Source organism: Lynx rufus, unplaced genomic scaffold, assembly GCF_022079265.1.
Source record: "Lynx rufus isolate CCGP_SWC_20201006 ecotype Redwood Valley unplaced genomic scaffold, mLynRuf1.p SCAF_1, whole genome shotgun sequence".
NCBI classification, from domain to species: domain Eukaryota; kingdom Metazoa; phylum Chordata; class Mammalia; order Carnivora; family Felidae; genus Lynx; species Lynx rufus.
Genome location: NW_025814823.1, coordinates 67,555,257 through 67,581,116, shown reverse-complemented (window position 1 = coordinate 67,581,116; position 25,860 = coordinate 67,555,257). Strand labels below are relative to the sequence as shown.

Here is a 25,860-nt window from a genome sequence, read left to right as displayed (position 1 = left end):
ATTTATAGTTAACTCTCTTGGAAGAAACGCAAACATTTCCACGAACAAAAATAGATGGCATATACTAAAAACAACCTGGCTGAAAATGATTCTCAGCTGAAGTTCAAGTGGTGCTTTGAAAGGAATATGAGCTGGCAATAAACAGAAATCACTAGCTCGTTCAACCGTGAAAGTTCCAATTAGTAAAATACAGTGAATTTACAATAACGAATTCTGTTGGAGGAAACCTTCAAGGCGTCCCTTAAAAGTTAAGCGTTTTCCAAATGATGTGTACCTCATTTTCCATTTCAAACTAGCAAAAATGAAAATATCCACTTGGTGGAGACAATTCCCTAGTAGCACATGTGCCCGTTGCTGGATAGAAGGGAGAGAAAAGAATGGCCTTTTCCTATGCTAGTAGCTTTGTGTACTTTTTGCAAATCCTCTGAAAGAAGGGTGGGATCAGAGGAAGGCACAAACTATGAATCTCAGCTCTGGTTCTTCTATTTACCTGCTGTGTGTCCTTGATTACATTACCTTATCTCTCTGAGGCTCAGTTTTCTCATCTGTAAAACAGGGATAAGAGCACTTACTTCACAGGATGATGAATAATATGAACAGAGTGCCTGGTGATTTGTAAGAATCTCATCACAGCTTCCCTTCCATCATACTAAGATTAATTCTAAGCAGAACTTGGAGTTGGGATCTTGACATAAAATCAAATCTACACATTTAGCTTTTCTCGGCTTCATTTTCCTTGTAGGGAAAACTGGGGTTGCAGTGATACCCCCCTGAGGATGAGGAATCAGAGCTTTGACTTCGTACAGAAAATTCAGAATAATGTCTCCATCATCTGCGCCCAAGAGGCTCCTTCTCCCACCTCAGGCTAGATGAGAGAGAGAGCTGTGGGCCTTCTCCCTCCTTTCTGCATTCTCTTTTGAATTTAGAGCTTCTTCCTGGCTTAAGGGGAGGATTGGCTTGCTCAGGCCTGTGGTCACCACAGCCTACAGTAATGTAGCCTTCTCCTGCCACTTCAGAGCAGCGCCAGGAAGTCCAATGTGCAGTGTGATGTCGGTGGGACCTGCCTCAGAACCAGCACCCAGAAGATGTGGCTCCTCCAGGGACGCAGCAGACAGCTTACAAGCCGAGAGGCCTGCTCTGGGAAGGTCACCTTGTAGGAGGAGGAATCAACTCTCTAGGTGAAAACGTAGCGGTGTGATTAAATCCCTCAACATGTTATTCTGGGAGACACAGAAGAGTAAGATTTATCACTTTCGGATAGGCAATGCCTTCTTAAGCCACAGAAAGCAGAGGCGGCAGGAAGAAACTGATAAATCTGATCACAGTACACATTTCAAAGTTTTGTGTAAGAAAAGACATCGTAAGTTTAAAAGACAAGCAATGGGCCACGACTGCAACATAAATAAAAAATCAAGGAGGATTGACACCCAGAATTTTAAAAAACAAATCATTTACATCAAGAGGAAAAAACAGACTGGGCATAAGATATGAACAGGCAATGCATGAAAGAGAAAAAAAAGGTCAATAAATACAGGATAAGATGGTAAAAATCAGGTAAAAACCTGATAAAAAAAAAACAGTAAAAAACCTGGTAAAAACCAGGGAAATACCAATAAAAATGATAGCATGATAATATGTCACCCACAATACTGGATGAAAAACTTTGTGGTGAGAATGTGGACAAACAGGCATTCTCGCTCATTGGTGGTGGAATGTAATTTGGAGGTATAAACCGAACATTAAAATGAATAATCTGACAGGTACCATTTCTCAGTATCTACTTCACAGAAATATACACGTGCACAGAGAGACGAATATGAAGATTTTCAGTATAGCACTGACAACAGCGAAAAGCTGGAAAGGGTCCATTCCCCAACAGTGAGAAAGCGGCTAAATACAGCAGCCTGTCCAGATGTATGAATACCATGTACTTGTTAGAGTTACTTCTCTATGTACTGACTTGGACAAATACGTTAATTAATTTTAGAACATTGTACAACAAGGGGGAGTATGAAGACATTTGTGTTTTGGTTTTTTTTTTTAAGTCATTTTCTAGACACACGAGCACCCACGAAAGGCTATTTTGCAACCAGGGTTGTGTATAAATGTCACTCCTTTCTCTTCTCCCTCCTCAACTCCCTCCACAGCCTCATAACCGAGGGCTCTGCCCTCCTTCCTCCTCACAACCCCACCTGCCCCCAAGTCCCCATGCCAACTTCACTCCCACATCAGAGACACAATGTGAAAACTTCTCTATTCTGCACCCAACGCTCTTCATGGAGCATTTACTTCTCATTCCCCTCTCTCCTCCCCCAACTGTCCTACAGAAGGAAGTGGGCATATCTGGTGAGCCAGCTCAGGTAACAATATAGTACGGTTACCATACAGTACAGCAGTTACAGTAAGAGTGCACTTTGGACAGTAACCATCAATCCCAAACTCTCAACATAAACCACAGAAACAAGAGCCTGCCTGTTCAAAGCATTTACCTGAATATGTGCTCTACAGAGCACAGGAAACTCAACAGTAATTCTAGGGGATCAACAGTGACCCAGATACTTATTTTACACAAGAGGACGAAGACCTGAGTCTCATCCATTCAAAATCAGGCACATATTCCCGGGATATGGGGGTTCCATCAAATACCACCACGCTGAGCAACAACAGTTTGCTTTTCGTGGCAAGCACCATCTTAGGGGAATTAATTCTTGTCTTTTATTGAATCAGCTATGCAAATAAAAACCTGCAGTGAAGTAATTTTTTTTTAAGTTAAAAAAAAAAAGAAACACCTCAAATCTAGAGATAATGCAAATGACTATCCTTAACTTTCTGCTGGGCTCTATCTAGTCCTGTGCTATAAAATCCTGGAAGAAACCAGCCTAGAACTTGAGCAATCATTGTACCTGGGTTGACATCTACCGTTCTCTTGAAACTAAAACAGAGCCAGTTTTCTAGAACATCCGCTTGTTGCCCTAATTCAATACAGTATAGAGCCCAACTAGCAAGAACAATGTAGAAAACAATCTACAAAAGAACAGCAGGTGAGTGACCTGGAGAGCTGACGCGGGACGCATGGACACAGAACTTGGCAGTCTCTGGCACAAGATTCCTGGTAGCCAGGATTCTCTACCCACTGCGGCACAGACAAGGGCTATTTATTTTCCTAAAACTTGGAGGAAGCATTAAAGCCCAGGCAGACACGTTTGTTGAAGCGTGGGGTTGTTTTTTCTTGGGGGAGGGGGCTTGGAGTGACACTCCCTGCAACATGTTACTTTTTCTCTCGCCTACTTTTAAAAGAACTAACAAAACGGTTAATGGGAGCTCAGGACAAGCAGAATTAGCTTTGACAAGTCGATACCATTTTAATCAGGATCCAGCTCTTTCTGGGAGTGCTGGGTGAAGGAGCCAAGCGTCACTCCGTGTCCTAACAGTCCCCGAGAGATGGGGGTCCACAACCGTGTCCTCGACTCTCAGGACTGCAAAGGTGCTTCCCTCAACCCCCCAACGCCTGAGGTCGCCCACCCCACCCCAGTCCCAGGGCGCCGGGCTCGGACAGGCGCCCCGCGGGACACCCGTCCCAGTACGGCACCGACGGGCACTGGGGCTCTCCGCGGCTCCCTCAGGCTCTGGGGGGGGGGGGGAGGCGAGACTCGGCCACGGAGGGGTCTGGCCGGGGGTGCCGCCCGGGGTCGCGAGGCCAAGAGGGCGCCAGGCTGCCTGGCCGGACAGGAGCGAGGGCAGGGGATGGGGGCCCGAGGGGATGCAGACCGTCCAGCGCCAGCATAGAGGGGAAGTCCTTGCAGTTGGAGACGCCCGTGGAGTCGGTCACGCACGTCTTCCACAGGTTGGCCCAATAGGTGGCGGTGGTGATGACCGTGCCGTCGATGGTGGACACCTTCCAGTAGTCGGTGGGCAGCGTGGAGGACACCAGCACCCAGCCCGAGATGGAAACCATAAAGGCGATGATCTCCGAGGCCGTGCTCGCCATGCTGCCCGCTGCAGCCGCGCTAGCGCTCGCGCTTGCGCTCCCACTGGGCGCCGCGACCCCCGCGCGTTCGGCCCCGCGGCCCCGCCCCCCGGCCCGCCCGGCCCGCCCGGCCCCGCCCCACCCCGCCCGCGGGCCGGCGCTAGGGGGCGCGCACGGGCCCCAGGACGGGACGCGCCCTCGGGGGCGGAGAGGGCTAGCGGGGCGCCCTTATTGTCGCCGCTCGGGTTCTCTAGGGCCAGCTGACCTGGCGCCCGCGGTCGGGAAAAACTTGGCCTGCGCTCCCCTCGCCCCCCGCTCCCGCGTCTCGGGGCCGGGAACTCGGAGAGCGGCTGTCCTGTTAGACAGACTGGCAGCCGGATGTGGACGACCTGTAGCGTCCCACCCCCACCCCTTCCCCTCCCCCCCCCTCCACTCCCCAGCCCTACCTGTGGCAAATAGCTTGGCTTCTAGAGTACCTTGTAAAAGCAGAGCAGAAAAAGCCTTTTGTAAGCCCTGAAAGGACGCGGCCTGGTCATGCCACAGCGCTCGCCTTGCTGAACTCTAAAGGTTTTCGTGCTACACTCGTTTGCGTGACTCTGTTCAGCCTGTCACGGAGGGGTGACTGCAGTTCCGGGCTTGAAATCGGCCTTGCCCTAAAATCCTGCAGTTCTTTTTGGCTCCGTGATATGCGGGAAGTCATTGTACACAGGTGTGTGGCACAGGCCTAAATTCAAGACAGCAGCGTGTGGGGGAAGCAGGCTCCATGGGAGCCGTCGTTGCGATTTCGATCCTGAATGTTCCAGCCACATAGCTGGCCTGCCTGTGATAACGCACTACACATAGGACATGTATTTAAGACATTTTCCAGGTAAGTCCTTTCCAGCTCCCAGTTCTGGGAGTCTGTTGTATCGACAGATGGTTCTCTCATAGTGGAAACCGCTCTGTGTTGTTTTGGGTTTTTTTTAAGGACTTCCACCTTTTGCACGTAATTGAAGAATAAACTCATTCATTCCTTCATTGCTGTCTCAAGAGTTAAACATAAAGATCAGGATGTATTTTCAGTTTCTGAGGCCATAAACCTGCGCATAAATCGGGGAACAAAGACACTGGCTTTACTAGAGGGCTATTATTTGTCCATTTAAAGTTTGTCCATTTTTTTTAATTTGTCCATTTAAAGTTCTTGCAGTGACTCTCAAGAGTCACATCTTGCCAAAGTAAAGTCTAAAACCTATGAATCAGTCCTCTATAATAAAGCTAGTTGTTAACCCTGTTTCACACTTTCATTCATTGTGGAGAATTTCTCAATTCTTCTCTGTCACTTTTTTTAATATATGTATATTTTTTCTTTTTAAAAATTTTAATTCCAGTATAATTAACATATGGGGTTATATATGTTAATATGTTAATGTGTTCTATATCTCAGGTGCACAATATAGTGATTCAACTATTCTATACATTCCTCAGCGCTTATCACGATAAGCGTACCCTTGTCACTTTAGGCTTTAACCAAACAGAATGAAACTAGAAGTGATTAGATGTCTGTGGAGAAAAGAGGAGGTTGGACTATAGAATCATCAAAACTTATATTTGGAAGAACCATTGGAGACCATTAGGGCACCGCTCCACACTCAGCCCAATTATTCTGTTCCTTTTAGTTGTTGTTTTGAAGTTTAGTCATTTTTGAGAGGGAGACAAAGTGTGAGTGGGGGAGGGGCAGAGAGCGTGGGAGACACAGAACCCCAAGCAGGCTCCAGGCTCCAAGCTGTCAGCACAGAGCCCGATGCGGGGCTCGAACTCACGAACTGTGAGATTGTGACCTGAGCCGAAGTTGGACGGTTAACTGAATGAGCCACCCAGGTTCCCCCCAGTTATTCTACTTCTTGAGATGATATTTAGTTCATGCTCCAACCTTCAGGTCATGGGGCCCAGTGCATATGTTCTGGTTGTGTTTTGTATAGTATTGACAACCTTGTAGAAAGTCTTTCTTCACAATGAATTCCAATCTGTCTCTTTTTCTCCCACCTACCTGCCATAGTCAACACAGGGTGAGTCCTATCCTTGAGCCATGCAGCAGCTTCAGGAGGTGTGTTTGTGTGTGCGTGGTCATCTTGTGGCTTGTGTGAATGAGAATGCGGGTGAAGGTGGTTTGCACGTGGGTAGGATGCAGACATGGTTCCACTTCTCTACTGATCTTGGTCCCAACTTGTCCTGGCGTATCAAGCTAAAAAACAGTTTGGGAAGCACCTAGCTAGCCTCATCCTTCTCATTTTTTCTCCCATTCAAATCCATCACCCTTGACTGTTGACTACAAACTGTCCTCTATTCTTCTACGTGATTTGCCTTTTTAAAGTGCTTTTATTATCTGGTTTCTTGTCCTCCAGCATATTTCCACCATTATTTCTATGTCATATCCCTTTCTGAATGATCTGCCTATTTCTCACCCAGTTTACTCTTCAGAAAACACAAAAAGTCATGAACCAGCAGTTTCCAAAAATTCAAAATTGCACAAATTTTGGTTTTGTACTTTGTTTCTGGCCTTGTCTCAGAGTCTCTTTGTGTCTTCTTCATGGTAGGTACTCACTAAAATTACTGATTCCTTCTCCTTTTTTTTTTTTTTTAAGGCAAAACCTGAGCCACTTTGACACACAAAAAAGTATGGTATTGTGACTCTGAAGACTCAAGCAGTTCCTAATTTATCAACAGGTTGGTTATAAATTTCGTTGTTTAGAACCCAAAGCTCCTTGTTTGTTTTAAAGAAAGAACTATGAAGAATGGCTTGGTGTTTTAGACCAGACCCCAAAAGTTTATTTAACAGATTATGTAGCTTTACTTATTGTCCTTAAAAGATCTATAAACCCAGACTACCACTGCAACATCGTTTCCAGAGAAAATAAATTCAGAATTCCAACTTGGAACTCCAAGAAAGGCTTTCTCTCTCTCTGCTGCACCACCAGACCATTTAAGCCAGACTCTCTGGGGGTAGCTCTGGTAGTGATTTTTACAAAGCTTCCAATGCATAGCCAGGCTGGGAACCACGGCTCTGACTGGTCAAGATGCATATATATGCATATAAACTGTTAATTTAGTAAAACAGATGGTGTGCATTACCGAGAGAATATTAATCTCTTGGTTGAAAACTTTGAAAAAAGAAATATTCTTTTACTGTAGAGACTGTAGCACACAATTGTAACTTCAAAGGAGTTGAAAATACTGTAAGCAATCTATAAATTAAGATCTGGATGGCAGCACTATTAGCTCCTTTGCAAGCTGAAACAGACTGGGGTCGTCACGCCTGTGGACTTGATTAATTTCCTCTACTTTTATCCTTTGTCAGTTCTGTGAGGTTGGACAGCCCTAAACTCTTTTCTTTTTCTTCCCTGGCACATACTGCATAATTGCTATAGAGAGTTATATTTTAGAGCCCACAAGCGCTGACCAAAAGATGAAAATGTTAACTTCTCTTTAATACCTAAAGAATATTATGTAATGAATCAAGCATTTATTTTAAAATGTCTTATATCTTAAGCATTTCAAAACCGGTTTATTCCGAAGAAACCTAAGTGTAGCACACACAACATAACCCAGCATAAGAATGTCCAGAAAATGAAAACAGACTGAATAGGGATTTTTTTGAAGTAATACGTAAGTGGCCTGTTTCACTTTAAGATTATAGAATCCCAAATAACCTTTGCAGTTAATCTGCAAACCCATTTACAGAGTACCTTTCCACTGATAATCGCTTCCTTATTTTCTTTAGGATTCAGTGAACTGAAAATTTTATTTAATTATTTGTAACAATCTATCCTTAATTTGAATATAAAGTGACTACATCCCTCTAAATTATTCAGATTAACATCTTAATTAACAATAATTTGGTCTTTACAAAAAAACCTAGATTCTTTCCAATATGAAAACTAATAATTTATCCATAAATTAATAAATTTGACATGAAGACATTTAATGTCCTGAAATATATTCTGAGCCTTTCCACTTTTGAGACCTAAACCACTGAGATTAACACTGGAAGTTATTTCTTTGGCATTATTATGGTTATTAAGGGAAAATAGAGGATCCCCCTCCCCAGGGTTGTTCAATAGGAGTGAAACCAGTTTAGCCGACTAAACAGGAGATTTGCAGAAATTCTTTACTTGAGATTCAACTCACCTGCCAAACAACACAGGTGTGCCTTTTAACAACTCAAGGATTTTCTAGGCATCAAATTTGGTTTCAGTATACATTAGCTCCTTCCTAGATTCCAATGAGGCGGGTGCTGCTAATCAGGTGGGAAGAAACTGAAGTCCTGATAAATATGGTATTAACTAAAAAAACAACTGCCCAGGAGCCAAATATTGTTACACCGTGTTAGAGAAGACATTAATGCCGATACTAAGATAGTAAAATAGCATGTCTGTGTTCTATTTCCTTCCGTTTTCCCTAAGACTCTCTGTTTATCTTAATGCTCTACACTAATTCTGTGATACTTGTAATCTCCTTAGCATGAAAGCTACAGAGTGATAAGAATACTATGGGGATGAACACTCATGCTTATCACTGCATCACTAATTGTGTGTGTGTGTGTGTGTGTGTGTGTGTGTGTGTGTGTGATTTTTCTGCAAATTATAAGGGTGTTTTGTTTTGGCATTTGGTATCCTCTGAGGCTGCACTGTATCAGAATGTTTCAGTGGGCCTATTACAAGTGGGTGGCATGTATCTTATGAATTTGTTTTTCCTGCATTCATTTAAAATGCACTCATTCCCAATTCTTTTTATTTTTTTAATGTTTCTTTATTTTTGAGAGGGGGGGACAGAGAGGGAGACACAGAATCTGAATTAGGCTCCAGGCTCTGAGCTGTCAGCACAGAGCCCCCCATGGGGCTTGAACCCACAAACCGTGATATCATGACCTGAGCTGAAGTTGGACGCTTAACCAACTGAGCCACCCAAATGCCCCGACGCGTTCCCAATTCTAAGGTATCTTAGGGCCATCTAGATTCCACTTGAGACCCCAGAGGGGTAAGGTTTGGCCCCCAGCAGCTCATGGCTGTCTTGGTGAATACTTCAGCCTGGAACTACTCTCACTCTGGGATGCTGGAACCTTCCAGTGCTTGCAGATGGATTGGTTGTATTTTGCTGGTCAATAACCATCTTATGAGTACTATTAAAACCTACCCACTGAGACTAGGCAGCAAGTAAATCAGTATGTTTTGGTTAAGTTGGGGTTTTTTGTCTGAGGTGGAGCTTCCTCGTTTGTAACATGAAGGAGTTGTTCTGGATGGCGTCCAAAACCACTTTCAACTCAAAGTCTCTGAGTCGGATTCCTCATGAACTTGACCAGTGACACACCAAATCGGCAAGGAGAGAAGAGAGGCAAGAGTTTTCCTTTGCTGTCCTCCTTGCTTTCTTTCTTTTATTTTTAAGTTTTTTTTTGTTTGTTTGTTTTTTGAGAGAGAGACAGACAGAGGGAACACAAGTGAGGGAGGGGCAGAGAGAAGGACAGAATCCCAAGCATGCTTTGCACCATCAGCACAGAGCCCTATGTGTGGCCCGAACCCAGGAATTCTGAGATCATGACCTGAAGCCAAGATCAAGAGTTGAACACTTAACCCACTGAACCACTCAGGCGCACCCCCCCCCGCTTTCTTTTCTACCCCCATTTTCTGCCATTGCTCTCCCTCCTTCGCTATATTGAAAGGGCTGTTATATGTATGGGCATGGGGATGCATGAAGATAATGTTTCTAAAATCTCTGTGTAATTTTATTTTCAACTCTTATTTTCGTTTATTAGAAACATGTGATAAAGCAGAGTAGTTCAATTTGCTTATGAAGCAGGGTGATGTAGGAGACAGAGGGCAGACGAGGAAATGGGCAAGAGAAACAAAGTGCTCAGTAGAGTGCCCACAAAGAAGAGAGAAACCAGGAGCAAGAACAGGATTAGTCCGAGGGAAAGAACTGGGATGGGGGAATGTCCAAAGAGAAGTGCGGCAAAAGTGAGAAATACAACTAGAGAGCAGTTGAAGGTAAGAGGGGGTGGACAGCTACATGACAGAGTAAGGGAAACAGACTGGGGGGGGGGGGGCGCTGAGCGACCATTAAACATCGGCCAAGAAGAGCAAGATAGAGGTGAAAAAGGAGATGGCAGGGTATGAGGGAGAGTGGAGAATTGTGTCCACAGCCCTCACCTTCCCGCACGAGTGTAAGGGCAGGAAGCAGAACATTCCAGTGACTGCTACACACAAAGAGACTTTCCCCTCTCCCTGGTTCTCAGAATAGAGCTGGGTGAGAATTTATTCCAAAGTACTCAGGAGCACCATGTCTGCCATTTGGCTCACGTCATTGGAAACATTACTGGAAGTTTACAATGAATTCGTTAAGAGTCCAAGATGCAAATTCTGACAGAAACACACCCATAAGCAAATGATTACTGATGATTTCTTTCAAAAGGTAGACTTTCTCCTGTTTTTATCTACTAAAACTTACATGAGTACCTTTCAGGGACCAGTTAGCAGTCAAAGTACTTCACCCATTTAAGAACAACCCGAAGGAGTGGGTACTGTCTTCGTTCTATTGTAGAGACTGAGGAAACCAAACCACAGAGAGGTGAAGTAACTTGCCCTAGGACATGGTGGAAGTCGGGTTTCAACTTACCCCGCAGAGTCCCAGAGTCACGCTCCTTTGTACTATGTTGCCTTCTACCAAGACAGTCTGCGTAGTTACGTAGTCAGTCAATAACCACTGGGTATACGACCAAACGTAGACACAAAATGAATTAAAACAATTCTAGATCATTTGTATTTATCTTCATTTTTCAGGATAATGGCTTTAATAATCAGAAGTATTTAAACAGGATACCTAATTTCCTTATTTGATTTCATTGTGTGATTAAGTCTTGTAACGGATGAACTGAAGTTCATGAACATGCTGTTTAACAATGTCCCAGGCAATGATTCATTGTTATCACAGTTGGTGTCTGGAATACTTCTCTTAAAAGGTGTGTGTGTGTGTGTGTGTGTGTGTGTGTGTGTGTGTGTGTGTGTAGATGTATAAATATATGTGCATATGTATGTGTATACACACATTATAAAAAGTTCATTAGAGTGCTGTTAATTCTGTCTTCTCCATGCTTTGGGTCCTGTGCTATCCTCAGCCAGTTAGCATTTGATGATTACCCACCCTCCTCCCTTACTATCCTGAACTGGTGTTTGCTGGTGTGTGGTATTACCTCACTATGGACTGTCTTTTCTTTATTTTGTTTTCTGATGAAGTCTTGACCCATATTAGCTAACAAAGGGTGTGCTACGATAAAACAAAGGAGAAGTGTCCCATTCAGATGTAAAATGCAAGCTTTTTCTTTTTCTTTTTCATTAGGTACTGTTGGGTTGTTTTTGGAAGAGCTGTATCCCATGACATGACCATAGCAGGGTGGAATGGTTCTTGTTCTTTCAAGTCCTAACAATACTTGTTTTATCTGACTATATAATTATTATATTACTTTAAAACCCAAGGTTATCCATCTCCAGAGTTCATGTTCTTATTTTATTTAATATTCCAGTCATTCAAATTCTGAGGGCATTCAAAGATGCGTTTTGTTTTGTTTTGTTAAACTTTTTTTTAATGTTTACTTATTTTTGAGAGGGAGAGAGAGAGAGAGAGACAGAGTATGAGTGGGGAGGGGCAAAGAGAGAGGGAGACACAGAATCTGAAACAGGCTCCAGGCTCTGAGCTGTCAGCACAGAGCCTGACACGGGGCTCAAACCCACAGACCGCAAGATCATGACCTGAGCCGAAGCCAGACACTTAACTGACTGAGCCACCCAGGTGCCCCAAAGATATGTTTTTAAAGATGAAAAATACAAATACTAAAAAGTTCCAGGGGTGCCTGGCGGGCTCAGTCAGAAAAGCGTGCAACTCTTGATCTTAGGGTCCTAAGTTCAAGCCCCACGTTGAGTTTAGAGATTACTTAAATAAATAAAACTTAAAAAAAAAAGTTCTAGACATTACTACATCCACAGTTAAAAGACAGGTCATTATTTGAATATTTTGAGGTCCATTACTATTTATGTTCTCCACTGACCTCCTCTTATCTGGTTATGAGAGAAAAATAGGGGTGTAGGAAGAGAGATCTTAGAGAGGCAAGTGTGTGTGTGTGTCAAAGAAATAAAGAGACAGAAGTTAAAGGGAAACAAGAGTGACATGTAATAACAAAGGAAGATGTTTTCTCTTTAAAATTTTTTTAATGTTTATTAATTTTTGAGAGAGCGAGAGAGAGCAAGAGCGGGGTAGGGGCAGAGAGAGAGGGAGACACAGAATCTGAAGCAGGCTGCAGGCTGTGAGCTGTCAGCACAGAGCCCGATGCGGGGCTCAAACCCACAGACTGTGAGATCATGACCTGAGCCGAAGTTGGACACTTAACCGACTGAGTCACCAGGGTGCCCCAAGATGTTTTCTCTTTAAAACATTGATTGGGAATGAAAGTGATAAAGGTAGGAGATGATGAAGAGAATGTTCAGTATGAGCTTATATATATGTGGGGCTTGAGGAGAGAGGCAGGACCACTGACCAACTTCTGCTTCACTGTGTTGCTTTAGCCCTCAATACTCTCAAATATCGATATAGATATAGAGCATTGGAAATTTAATGTATCTGAAGAGCGATAGTTCATGTTTGGGAGATGAGGAAAAGGTAGAACACAATGACTGAATTAAGCATTAGTGTCATGTTAGCACAACCCATTTCTTCTTTATTTTTTTCCTTCAGAACTGATGGTCCAAGTGTTAGAAAACAAACTTGTAATCAGAATCTCCTCTATGCTGAATATTATGTTTTATTTGCTAGGTGTGCCCAAAATGCACGTTTTCTTGGCCATTAATCTTTGTGTTCCATTTCCTCTACTCCACCCTTGAAGGCATCCCCACTGGCCACAGAGCTTGTTGGAGGTGCCTTGAGGAAGTGATTGAGAAAACAGAGGTGGTCAGAAACCGCTGAACATCACTGAAACCTGGGAGGAATGACCAATTATTTTGGGAATAGTGGCCTGAAAAAGCTACAGTGAGATGGTCATTTTGACATATGGGGGAGTCAAAGGATTGGAGAAGCCAGTGTAAGTTAGGACTCATTGCCATGAGATGTTCACACAGCCCATATGGTTCACTCACTTTTTGCTTTCATTTTGAGAACAGCATTATTCATTCACTGAAGCAATTCAAAATAGACTCACTGGGTGCCTATTATGTTCCAGGCATCCTCCCCCACATTGTAGATATGGTGAACAAAATGAACTAAATCTCCACCCAAACAGAGCTTAAATTCTACTGGAAGAGGCAAGAATAAGGAAAGAGAAATGTTTAGTATATTGGATGTCATATGCTAGGGAGAAAAAATTTAAACCACTGGGGAGTTGGGGATGTTATGCCAAGTGTGGGGGTGGGGAAGGGGGAGGTTGGTTTTAAAATTTTAGTTAGGTGGCCAGAGGAGCCCTCCCTGAGAAGATGACTTCTGGGTAGAGACCTGAAGGAAATGAGGGAGTTAGCCATGTGGCCAGTTTTCTGCAGGGCATTCCCAGAGCAGGGAGCACATCCACCTTGTCTGGGCAACATTGGAGAGGCCAGTGTGGCTGCAGCAGAGAGAGTGAAGGGGAACGTAGTGGGAGATGGGGACGGAGAGAGGGAATGGGGTCTGTGTGTGTGATCCTGTATGTCCGTGTGTGCACCCGAGTGTCTGTGTGTTTCTGAGTGTCTCTATGTTTACTTAATCTGTTTGTGGGTTCTTGCGTCTCTGTGGGTCTGTGTGTGTGCCCATGCATCTTTGTGTGTGTCTTTGTGAGTGTGTACATGTGGGGGGCTGTATATAAGTCTCAGCAGCTTGTGGAGGGCTCCGTAAGTCCCAACAACAACTTTGGCTTTTATTCTGACTGCAATGGGGAGACACTGGCAGGTTCCGTGAGAAGAAGAGGTATCCAGGTTAGGTAGGATCACTCAGAATAGGAAGGTCAGCATAGGAAACAGGATGCCAGTTGGGAGGCAAGTGCAACAATCCAGCTGAATGATGGCAGTGGCTTTAATGAGTCTGGTACAAGAGCAGTGGTGAGAGATGGTCAGATTTTGCATTTTTGGTTCTCTTTTGAAGGTAGAGCTGACAAGATTCACAAATGACTGGCTGTGAAGTATGAGTAAAAGAGAAGAGCAGAGGAAGACATCAGGGTTTTGGCCTCAGCCAAAGGGGGGAGTTGTTTCCTAAATTGAGGAAGGCTCTAGAAAACAGGTTCAGGGGTGAAAAGGAGAATTCAGTTTCTTTTTGTTGTTTGTTTGTTTGTTTGTTTGTTTTGAGAGATAGAACAAGAACAAGCGGGAGAGAGGCAGACAGAGAGGGAGAGAGGATCCCAAGGCAGGCTCTGCACCATCAGCGCAGAGCCCTATTCCGGGCTTAAACTCATGAACTGTGAGATCATGACCACAGCAGAAAGCAAGAGTCAGACGCTTAACCAACTGAGCCACGCAGTCGCCCCAAGAGTACAGTTTCACACATCTTGAGTTAGGTTTCCCAGTAGACATCCAGAAGGAGGAGCCACGCAGGCAACTGTATCTACAAGTCCAGAGTTGAGGGCAGAGCTTCAGGCTTAAAAATACACTTTGGAGTCATCTGTGGTTAGGTGGCATTTAAGCCGTGAGACTAGCCAGTCTCTCAGACTGAAAGTAGATGGGAAAGAGATATTCTAGGAGTTGAGGATGAAACAACAAAAGAGATTGGGAAGGCACAGCCATCTAAGTCAGAGAAAAACCAGGGCAGAGAGTCTGGAAGCCATGTGAAGAAATTTTTTTAAGGAGGAAGAGGTAGAGTGATTGATGGTGTCACATGTGGCTGAGGGGACAAGCTGAAGGAAGACTGAAGAATGAAGTCCATGGTGGTCCTTGACGGGAGCAGTTCTATGGAGAGGGTGGGGCACACACCAGATGGGAGTGGGGTCAGTGGAGAATGGGAGGTAAAACTGGGGGCAGGAAGTGTGAACAGCTCCTTAAAGAGAGGAGAGAAATGGTGTGGGGACTGGAAGGAAAGTGAATCATGAAAGGTGTTTTGTTTTTTTATTTAACTTTTTATTTTTTAAGATGAGAGAAATAATCACCTCCTGCTGTGTTCCTTTGTGTAAGTTCAGGAAAGGTGCCCTTTCCTCTGTATGGCAGCTTGGAGAGCAGACTATGGGCACAGGGTCCCAGGCCATATGCAGCCCCACCTCACAACTGCTGTTGTCACCACCCCCTTCCCCAGTGTATTGTCACCTGGTTAAATTCTTTAAGAAAATAGTTCAGATGCAGATTTTCCATCTATATTTATGTCTATCTGACTTTGTAGTAAAACACATTAGTTTGATATCATTTAAAAACAATGGCACACACATTTTATAGTTCTAGAATATGAGAGTTAGAAAGTACTTTAAAAATATTTAATTCAACATTTTATAGATGAGGAAATCAGAATCCCTAAGTGACTTCTTAATATATGTTAAGTTGTAAAGTGAATATTGCAGTACTGTACCAATTGCAATGACATTTTGTGTATGTTACTCTTCAAAAATGGTAAATTTGAAGAACTACCCGATTTCAGTGCAGAAGAAAAATCTGAATTACAAGCAAGTTTTGACTATTTAGAAGTTGAAAACTGTTCTCCTCAAGGATATATCTGTGCTGACAAACTATTTACGAGTATATCACCAGGAGGTTTATGTTTCAGGTTAATGCAAAGTCATCTTTATAAATGACTTTTGAATAGTAACATCAAAAGAAAGGAAGTAACAATGAAGTTGTATACCGATAATATGGTAGACAGATAATAGACACACCTTTTCTTCGTGGTTCAAAGCAATAGCTGTTTCTATGTTTGATTTAGGGTTTGTAAAGAATTAATAAAAAGATCTAAAGAACAAGGCTGATGTCATGTTTTGCCTGTGATTATTACAAACTGCCACACCTCTAGGACCTGGGACATAAATCTTCCTGACAAACAAATATGCCCTAAGTCAACGACTTCCCCACTGTGCAATTCATGCACATATGTGATTCTATAGAGTTAAGCAATGTTTTGTCTTGCAATCAAAACATTATGTGAAAGATTATATTGTAGTTTTTTGACATGGTGAATAAAGCAGCCAATGAAATTTGGTTAAGCAACCTGGTCATTTATTTGTTAGTTTCTAGATTTTATATACCATAGAGGAAAAAAGCGAATAATAAAATTCCATTATCTCATGTTAATTTCCAGATGAGATAGACAGGATCAAATAAGTCAAAGCACAGATGTTATTAAGCTGTATATACAGTATTATGGGCATTTGATAGTCATTGAATTTAATTTATCAGTCAAAAAGGACAGCTTATAATGTTGGATGGAATGTTAAGCATACTCTCAAAAACTATCTGTAATTGTCTAATTTTAATCCTTTCAAGTAAATAATCTTGAAATGAAGGGAAAGTCATATTCTTTCAAATTATAATCTTGCAACAAATATAGGGCCTTAGTTTATACTTCAAATGATCAAATTAATCCTCAAATAATTGTTCTTTTTGTCTCTTAAAACACATTTGTATATACATTTATAAATAATATATTTGTCACTAAATGATTTTTCTACAGATGGTTTGGCATCACACAATAGGAATTCAGGAACACACAGTATGTTTTTTCATTAGTTTGTTTTGCTGTCTTTGGTTTTGTTTTAGTAGTCTCTGTACAATCTCTGTACTCAACATGGTGCTTGCATGCACAACCCCAAGATCAAGAGTCACATGCTTGGGGTGTCTGGCTGGGTCAGTCCCCAGTGTAACTGGGGGACTCTTGATTTCAAGGTTCTAAGTTCAAGCCCCACGTTGAGCGTAGAGATTACTTAAAAATTAAAAAATCTTAAAGAAAAAAAGAATGGTGTGCTCTACTGACTGAGCCCCCCAGACACCCCTGTTTTGCTCTGTTTGTAAGCAGAGTTGACTAACTATAATCCATACAGAATTGCTACTTGGCAACTTGATGCATAGGTTAGGATCACCAGTTTCTTACATCCTTTTTCCTAACAGCCAATTAATTTTGACTTTCAAGACACTGTGTTTCACTGGGTTAGGCAAAACCAAGCTCAACTCTAGCACATATCTCCACAAGCCTACCTGGTTAAAATGGCGCTGCTCTTGTCTCTTCACCGCCTGGAAAGCTTTGGCTGACTCTCAGAGCAGGAGAGTTCTCAAAAGGGTGGATATTAGACCCCCATATGTATATACTAATGTTTGCCTTACCTACTCACTGAACAAATGTGAATGGGGGACTTGAATGATTATGACTTTTTTTAAACTATGGTTATGACTATAAGCCTTACTTTTTTGTTCAGAGTTTATTTATTTTGGGGTGCCTGGGTTGCTTAGTTAAGCATCTGACTTTGGCTCCAGTCATGATCTTGCGGTTCACAAGTTTAAGCCCCGTGTTGGCTCTGTGTGCTGACAGCTCAGAGCCTGCTTCAGATTCTGTATCTCCCTCTCTCTCTGCCCCTCCCCTGCACACTCTCTCTCTCTCTCTCTCTCAAAAATAAATAAACATAAAAATTTTTTTAATTGCATAGGAGAATACTATTTCCTCCTACCCTTCAAAAAACATCAACAAAGGGAAAACGAGAAGGCATGGGAGAGTCAAAGGAGAAGAGAAAAGGAGAAAGAACGGTTCAAAAGAGCAAAAGTAGCTACAGTGTGGTGCAGCTGTGGTCCATATCGGGAACCAGCAGGAGAGTTACAGTCGCTGAGAAATCTTCCTTACCACTCCAGACATTTACACTTCAGTCTCAAATTTTGCTTACTTTTTGTTCATTCTTACCCCAGCTCCCTCCTACTTATGGTCACGTGCTTATATTTGCCTCTTAATTGGGAGCAAAGAACAGTAGCCTACAGCCTGGTCATTCCAAATTCTTCCTTGTCTCAAGTGTTAGGAAGGAAAGGCAGATCTATTCCAGGGCACTGGTAACAATATTTACTCTCATGTCTAGAATTAAGCAATCTGTAGAAGGTCCCACAGCAGGTTAATGCTGGAACCAGGTTTATCATGCACAGCTGCTGAGTTCTCATTGTGTGCATGGGTCATGGGGCCGTGGGGCCACCAGGCTGTTCCACACGGTGTTCCAAATCTCATACTTGTCAACTGCAAGGAACTTCCTACGCCCGTGGTTGGAAACAAGCTTGATTAAACATAACACATTCAAAAAAGCCTCACTACCATAACATCCAAACTTTAAAAGGACTGAATACCTATTTCAGTTCATATATATATATATATATATATATATATATATATATACATTTTTATTTATTTTTGAGAGACAGAAACAGAACACTAGCAGAGGAGGGGCAGAGAGAGAAGGAGACACAGAATCCGAAGCAGACTCCAGGCTCTGAGCTGTCAGCCCAGAGCCCAACGCGGGGCTCCAACCCACCAACCGTGAGGTCATGACCTGAGCTAAAATTGGATGCTTAACTGACTGAGCCACCCAGGCACCTCTCTTTCAGTTCTAAGCAAAAAGTGTCATAGGTAGTAAACTGATATTATCAGTGTCATGGAAAGAAGGAATATTCCAACAAACACGAAATTTTACTCAATTACTCAAGCTCTTAAGTTAGAGGTGTGGCCATATATTTACAGGTAACAAAGGGAGCTGACTTTAAGAATTAATATCATTTCGCATTCTGAAGCACTAGCCAGAACCTGATTTTTGTTTAGCTTTTTCTGATATTTTCAAGTATGCCATGTGTTTCTTATTTAATCCAGACTAACATCTGAGAAGTAGTCTTTTGTAACTTAATATATATCCTGCTAGATTTCAGTGGTAGACCGTTCTTTAAGGTAAATGTTTGTTAAAGGATCAAGATTATCCTTTGAAAGATGAATAAGAACCAAAAGAATCATAAGCATTTGAGCTCAAAATAATGCACATCTTCTTATGTTCACAATATTCCTTAAAAAAAAAAAAGGGAATGTGCAAGTGTTGTCATGACAATATTCTGGAAAGGTAGAAAATATAACTTCAATAAGAAATTAAGCCATCTCATAGTTGGCTTTTATTACCTTTATATATTATTAAAGCTCTTTTATAATGCAACAGTTTTCTTCTCACTGCATATTTCTGACTGAAAAAATTTTTAACTTTTATTATAAATCAGATTCATTTTCTAAACAAATCGATTTTGGTATGTGAGTTTTACACCAGTAAAGGTGGCAAGCCTTTTAAAGTCATGTACCAACTGGAAAATGGTCATTTCAGAGAAGATATACTGAAACAATGCCATATCCCCAAATGCCTCTATGTAAATACTGGACGCAAAAACAGATTCAAAATCCAGTCCTATCACCAGCCTCCTTAGTCTCTCTTCTCTATTGTTGTTGCAGCGTTTGTGTCTTTGACTCCTTGACTCCTTCACACCCTCCACCTTCACATAGCTGTCCTTAAATGATTTTTGGTGGTTGGTTGATCCGGTTTCTATTACTGAAGAGCAAGAGAAAGTTTCAGGAATGTAACAAAATTTGGCATCATCCAACAAGTAGAGTATTTAAAAAGCACCTCCTTGATGGAGTCTACAGGAATGAAATCTAAGGGGGTGAGGGGTGTTACCATATGGGGTACAACAGAACGAGGGTGTAGGCTGTGGCAGGGGCAAAGGAAAGGAGTCATGGGCCCTCCCAAACACAGAAAAGAAAATGTGGTCTGGGCCAGGCCTTAGAGAAGATGAAATTAGATCTTATAGTCATGAAAGGAAGAATCTGGACAAGATGCAGAATGGGAATCTCTGGGTGAACACACACATTGGCCTTCCCATTGGATGGTGTACATAATGAAGGAAGTTTTGGCTAGACCAAGCAGAAGTCAATGTGATATATCAAATTGTAACACTTCATGATCCTATAAGAAGGGTAGGTATGAGCACTTGTTGGTAATTCTTAGAAATTGTTTGGCAATGGGTCTTAGGTATGTAATTAAATGAAAACTGGAAATTATGTTTGGTTCTTATTGTCATGTGAGTTCCTTATCCACATGAAGTTCTTCTTGGCAATGTCATTGTAGAGTGGTGCATAAATAAGGACCATGAATTTCATTTTGCTCTCATTTAGTGCTACTTGTGTGTTGCCACTGGAGGATGTGGTTGTTTGGGATCCTAGTTAATAGTCCTCAGTGTCTAACCAATTCACAAATAAAGTTTCAGTGATTCTCTATTCATAGTTTGTTTCATTTTGAGGGCTAGAAGCCAATCAAAATGGTGTTGTTCCCCCCACATAAGTGTTCATTGTTACAAGCACCAGAAAATTACCAGTTAGATACTATATCTAGGGAAGCCAGTTATGGAAGCAAAAGTAAGCTAATACATGCATAGAATTTTTGGATTTGGAAGTGCCATCTGTGGAGTGAGGTTCTGTCTTAATATGTATATCTGAAGTACAGAATTTGGTCAAGTGGATTTCTGTTAAGTAAAAGGTACCAATAGTATATTACTACCATTGAAAAAATGACTTCCTTGGAGCACTTGGCTGGCTCAGTCTGTAGAGCATGAGACTCTTCATCTCAGGATCATGAGTTTGAGCCCCACATTGGGAGTAGAGATTATTTAATAATACTAATACTAATACTAATACTAATACTAATACTAATACTAATACTAATAAAATGCAAGAAAGAAAAAATGACTTCCCCTTTGCATTTTTTTTGATTTCCATAACTTGTATTTAGGAAGCCCACCAGAACTTTAGCACACCTTTGTCATATCATTTCCCTGAGAAAACATATGCAAATCATGGTGAGATTCAACCTAAAGGAAGACCAGAATTCACATTATCCCCCTCTATTCACCAGTCATAAGGCTTCTTGTATCTGAGAACAGTTGTACATACTGGGTGTTTAAAAAATGAACAATTCCCGGAGCACCTGGATGGCTCAGTCCGTTAAGCATCTGACTCTTGATTTCAGCTCAGGTCATGATCTCATGGTTCATGGGTTCAAGCCCTGCATGCAGCTCTGTGCTGACAGTGTGGAGCCTGCTTGAGATTCTCTCTCTCTCCTTCTCTCTCTCTCTCTCTCTCTCTCTCTCTCTCTCTTTCTCTCTCTCTGTCTCTCTCTGCCCCTCCCCGGCTCATGCACCCCCCCCCAAATAAAATAAATAAACTCAAAAAAATGAACAATTCCAACTGTGATCAAAGCAAAACAAGACAAAAAAATACCCCCAATTAGCTATTAACCACCCACACACAGGTCTGAACTATACTACTTCTCTAGTGATTCTTTCAGCCATAGTAGAATGGAAATACACCCTAAAATTAGAAGATTGTAAACAAACTGGGTTTTTGAAATCCCATTTAATGTTTAATTTTAAAATGTCTATCTTAATTTGATTTGGCTACCCAAAATAGAAAAATGTTGGCTTCAACTTAGTCTGCCTCTTCTCTGAAACTACTCTAAAGACGCAAAGAGCTCTTAATTAGCACTCACACAATGGGACTTAATTCATAGGCATATGCCACAGAAATAATGTTTCTGCATTAAATTACAGCAGCTGTGAAATCTGTTACCAGGAGTCAGCGAATTTTGTAAAATACTGTACTATATTTCCTGAGAAATTTGCGCCCTCTTTTGGATAAAAATTGTCAAGACATTTAAGTGAACTTAAAAAATGTAGTCAATGGCTTAAAAATAAACACAGTTTTGTTTTAAAGACCGTGGGAAAGGAGGAGAAAGAACAGATGTTAAAGACATTGTGGAGACAATATTAACAGAGCTTCAAGGTCAAGATTTTGCCACTGCAAGGCAAAAACGGCTATGTGAAGGACCCAGCATTAGGAATCTATCGTTTTCTTTTAAATCAAAATGTGTTAGGAATTTTTGCCCTATGTTAAATTACAAAGCAATGTTTCTTAGGGCTAGTCTTCTCTAGAAAACAGTGGTAAGCATCCACCTTCCTCTTAAGACTATAATTTTTGTATGGATAGGGACAAATTGTCCCTTGGGTGGTCTTTCTGCCTGGATGAAGCAGATCTCAAGGAGATGTTTCTTTCAGATGTAGGGAAATATACAAATATATTTAAAGATACCTTGGGGAACATTTTGAAAATTTTCTTCATTTTTCTTTTTCATCCAAGCATCTCGGTAGAGTTGTCTATCATCATGATCTCTTTCTCCACCATCCCATTGACCTCTCAAGCCAATGCTACCTTTCTCACTCGAGTGAAACATCACAAGCAAGGTGACAAGTGGCTCCATGTGATGGGATTTAGTAGATATCTGCCTTTCCTTATCTTGCATCTTGTTTGACCTTTCTGTACCTTTTGACACAGAGGCCCAGTGGTTCCTCCTTTGTGAAATACTTTCTTCTTTGGTTTCTACAAGTCTGTTCTCACTTCTGTTTCTCTGTCTGTCCATGGTTCTTTGTCTATCTCCTGCTTACTGGGTGCCATCCCCAGCATTCTGTGCTTGGCACTTACCCCTTTTCACATCACACCCTTTCCCTGGGCAAACTAATGGCTCCAAAACAGAATTCCCTGACCCAGTCCCAATTTCCAGTCCCTGCTGGACACATTCTCCTTTTGTTGGGGAGCTTATAGATACTGCAAACTCAGTCTGTCCAAAATCAAACCTCTCATCTCTAACTCAGCTTTCCTTTGCTTCCTCCTCCCCCTTCTTCCTTCTGTATTCTCTGTCCTGACGAAACACCAACTCTCTCCAGCAAGTCTTGATTCGTTATGAATCATGTTGGGGCCCTCACGTCCTCTGTACTCCGCATCACCCCATCTGGCTGACTCTATCCCTGAACCATCCCTTGAATCATTCTCCCCTCTCCACGCCCACATTACTCTTCCTGATTCAGGCCTTCATCACTTCATTGACTATCACGATGGCCTCCTGACTGGTCTCCCTGCCTGTAGCCTTACCCCTCTAAGCCATATGACTCCCAGGTGACTTTTCTAAAAGATAGATCTGATTGTGTCTTGTCCCATTTTAAAGCCCTTTACTGGTTCTCCAGAACCCACAGTGTGAAATCCGTGTACTTTTATCATAACATAAAACATATCCCAGAATCTGCTGCCCATCTTCTGACACACCTGACCTTGGAACACTTGGCCGGGATCGTACCAAAACCACTTCACAGTGTTCCTCTGCCAAGATTGTCTTTTTTTTCTTCATCAGTCTGGAGAATTGCTTTTCATTAACTTTTTAAACAAACTCTTTCCTCCTCAACAGGCCAGGTGTGAGGGCTACTCCCCCATTCTTCCTGGCAGCATGCTTTCATTGTTGCATCAACCACACAGAAGTGGAGTTTTTACCCATTTTTCCACTGTCCTAAGAGATATTTGGGAGTCAACACAGAATCTGATTCATCCTTATTGTAGTTTTTGTTATAACCATATTGGCTACCATTTATTGAATGCCAGGAGGAAAAAAATGAGGTTTGGAGATATTAAGTGAACTGTTCAAAGCCATATGTATCCAGTTGGTTGCAGAGTTGTGACTTAATCTTGGGGTTTTTAGGTCTAAAATCTGTGCTCTTTTTGAAATAATGCACTATAAATTGGAGGTTTCTTGGTAATATTGCTAGTACCAATAATAAGTATTGTAACTACTACTGTGAATCAAGAATTCTACTAAATGCTTTATACAGTGATCAGTTTCTGGAGAATTGAGAATTTATTTGGTTTCACTTCAACAGTTTGATATAAATAGTTCTTAAAAAAATTTTACTAAAGACATTCATAAATTTGACAGGAGTATAGTTAAACAGGTGGACCAAATGACCTCAAATCTCCTTTCCAGCCCAAGATTCCTTGATTCTACAAACATTTTTCTTCTTTTGACTTAAAAAAAAAGTCTTTTCATAAATTTATTTTCTTAACAAGCTATCCTAGCCATAGTTCATATGGTTATAATAATGTGGAGATTTTTTTCTTTCCTATTGAGAGAAAACACACACACACACACACACACACACACACACACACACCCCAAACCCAACAACAGTTCCTATGTGTTTTCCTGTGTAACCTCCTATATAATCGATGCTGTGAATTGCTAGGGATATGATTGGAATTAAACAGGAAATACAGCTTATTTGTCACAGAGTTTAAAACCTAGCAGAGATTGCACATTACCCAAATGATCCCTTCAATGACCCTATAATTAGGAACAGAGTCAAATGCTCACGAATAAAGGACTACTGTACTCTGAAGCTATATAACAAAGAACCTGACCTGTCCTCTATGTCAGGAAGAATGCCCCTGAGGAAGTAAGCTAGGTCTGAGGCTTGGTGAACGAAGCAGGATACTCAGGAGGGGTATAGGAGGAAAGCCTTGCAGATACAGCCAGCAGGCTGTGTAGGGATCTGAGGTAAGAGGCAGTCAGAGGGGGGGTGAGTGTGGAAGGAGGTGTCATGCTGAGGCTAGCCATCAGCACTGCTGGGCCCCGGGTACTTAGCCTTCACTTGGATTGTCTATAGACCTGAACTTTGACCCATTCTTCAGGGTTGCCCAAAGACAGCGTGGCCCCTACAAGTAAGATCTAGGTCTCCCATATCTTTGTATCTCACAGGGTATACAGATTGGGAATGCTCAATGAATGCTTCTTAATTTACTTGACCTAAGGTTCTTCCCTTCTACCTCCTTCTACCTCTATTACTAGAAGATACTCAAAAATACCAACCTGATTTATTTTTTAATGGCTTGAACAAATTAGTCATTTTCCATAAAATAGTCTGAGCAGAAAGCAATTCTGCAAATCAGTATTAGGGACATGGTGTATGTAAAGATCACTAGAAAACTAATTCTTTCTCTTAAAAATCTACTTTTCTTTTTATCCACATTTTCTTAAGAAAAGTTATAAATATATAGCAACATTGAAAGAATTGTATAGTGAACACCCATTGCTATGGATTTAATTGTATCCCCACCAAATGTGCTGAAGCCCTAACCTTCAGTGTGACTATATTTGGAGAAAGGGCTTTTAGGCGGTAATTAAGGTTAAAAGAGGCTTGGGGCGCCTGGGGGGCGCAGTCGGTTAAGCGTCCGACTTCAGCCAGGTCACGATCTCGCCGTCCGTGAGTTCGAGCCCCGCGTCAGGCTCTGGGCTGATGGCTCAGAGCCCGGAGCCTGTTTCCGATTCTGTGTCTCCCTCTCTCTCTGCCCCTCCCCCGTTCATGCTCTGTCTCTCTCTGTCCCAAAAATAAATAAATGTTGAAAAAAAAAATTAAAAAAAAAAAAGAGGTCATAAGGGTGGGCCCTAATCTGATAGAATTAGTGACCTTATAAGAAGAGGAAAAGCAATCTCTCTCTCTGCCATGTGAGCACACAGTGAGATGGTGGCTGTCTGCAACCCAAGGAGAGAGCCCTCAGACACTGACCTTGATCAGTCCACTGATCTTGGACTTCTAGTCTCCAGAACAGTAAGAAAATACATTTTGGTTGCTTAAGTCACCTAGTCTATAGTATTTCATTACAGCAGCCCAGGCTGACTAATATACCTGTACATTGGACCCACCATCTAGATGCTTCATTGACATTTTACTTGCTTCTCTCCCTATGGTTATTGCTTTTTATGGCCTGTTTGAAATAACTGCCTACCCCCAAGTCATGAAAATGTGCCCCTATAATTTCCTCTCAAACTTTATGGTTTTAGCTTTTATATTTAAGCCTATGATCTACCCCTAATTAATGTTATGTTTGGTGTGAGTTAGGGGTCACGGCTCATTTTTCCATAGACTCTCCAGTTATTTTAGCACCATTTGTGTAAATTCCCCTTATGTTGCTTTGGTGCCTCTGCTGAAAATCAAATGCTTGTGTAAGTGCAGGTCTACTTATCTATCTTTAAACATATGTCAGTACAGGGGGCACCTGGGTAGCTCAGTAGGCTG

At 41.9% G+C, this 25,860-nt stretch overlaps 1 protein-coding gene across 3 annotated transcripts in view; it reads right to left on the bottom strand.

Moving 5' to 3' along the window:
• The window catches only part of CLDN10 (claudin 10), a 113,759-nt gene that overhangs the window by 19,038 nt on the left and 68,861 nt on the right, over nt 1-25,860 (bottom strand). Inside the window, exon 1 of one of the 3 annotated variants that reach the window (XM_047083685.1) lies at nt 3,769-3,988. The exons of the other annotated variants lie outside the window; for them this stretch is intronic. Coding sequence (XP_046939641.1) covers nt 3,769-3,988 — 220 coding nt within the window. Of the gene's footprint in view, nt 1-3,768; nt 3,989-25,860 lie in introns of those variants that run through there. 3 annotated transcript variants of the gene reach the window in all.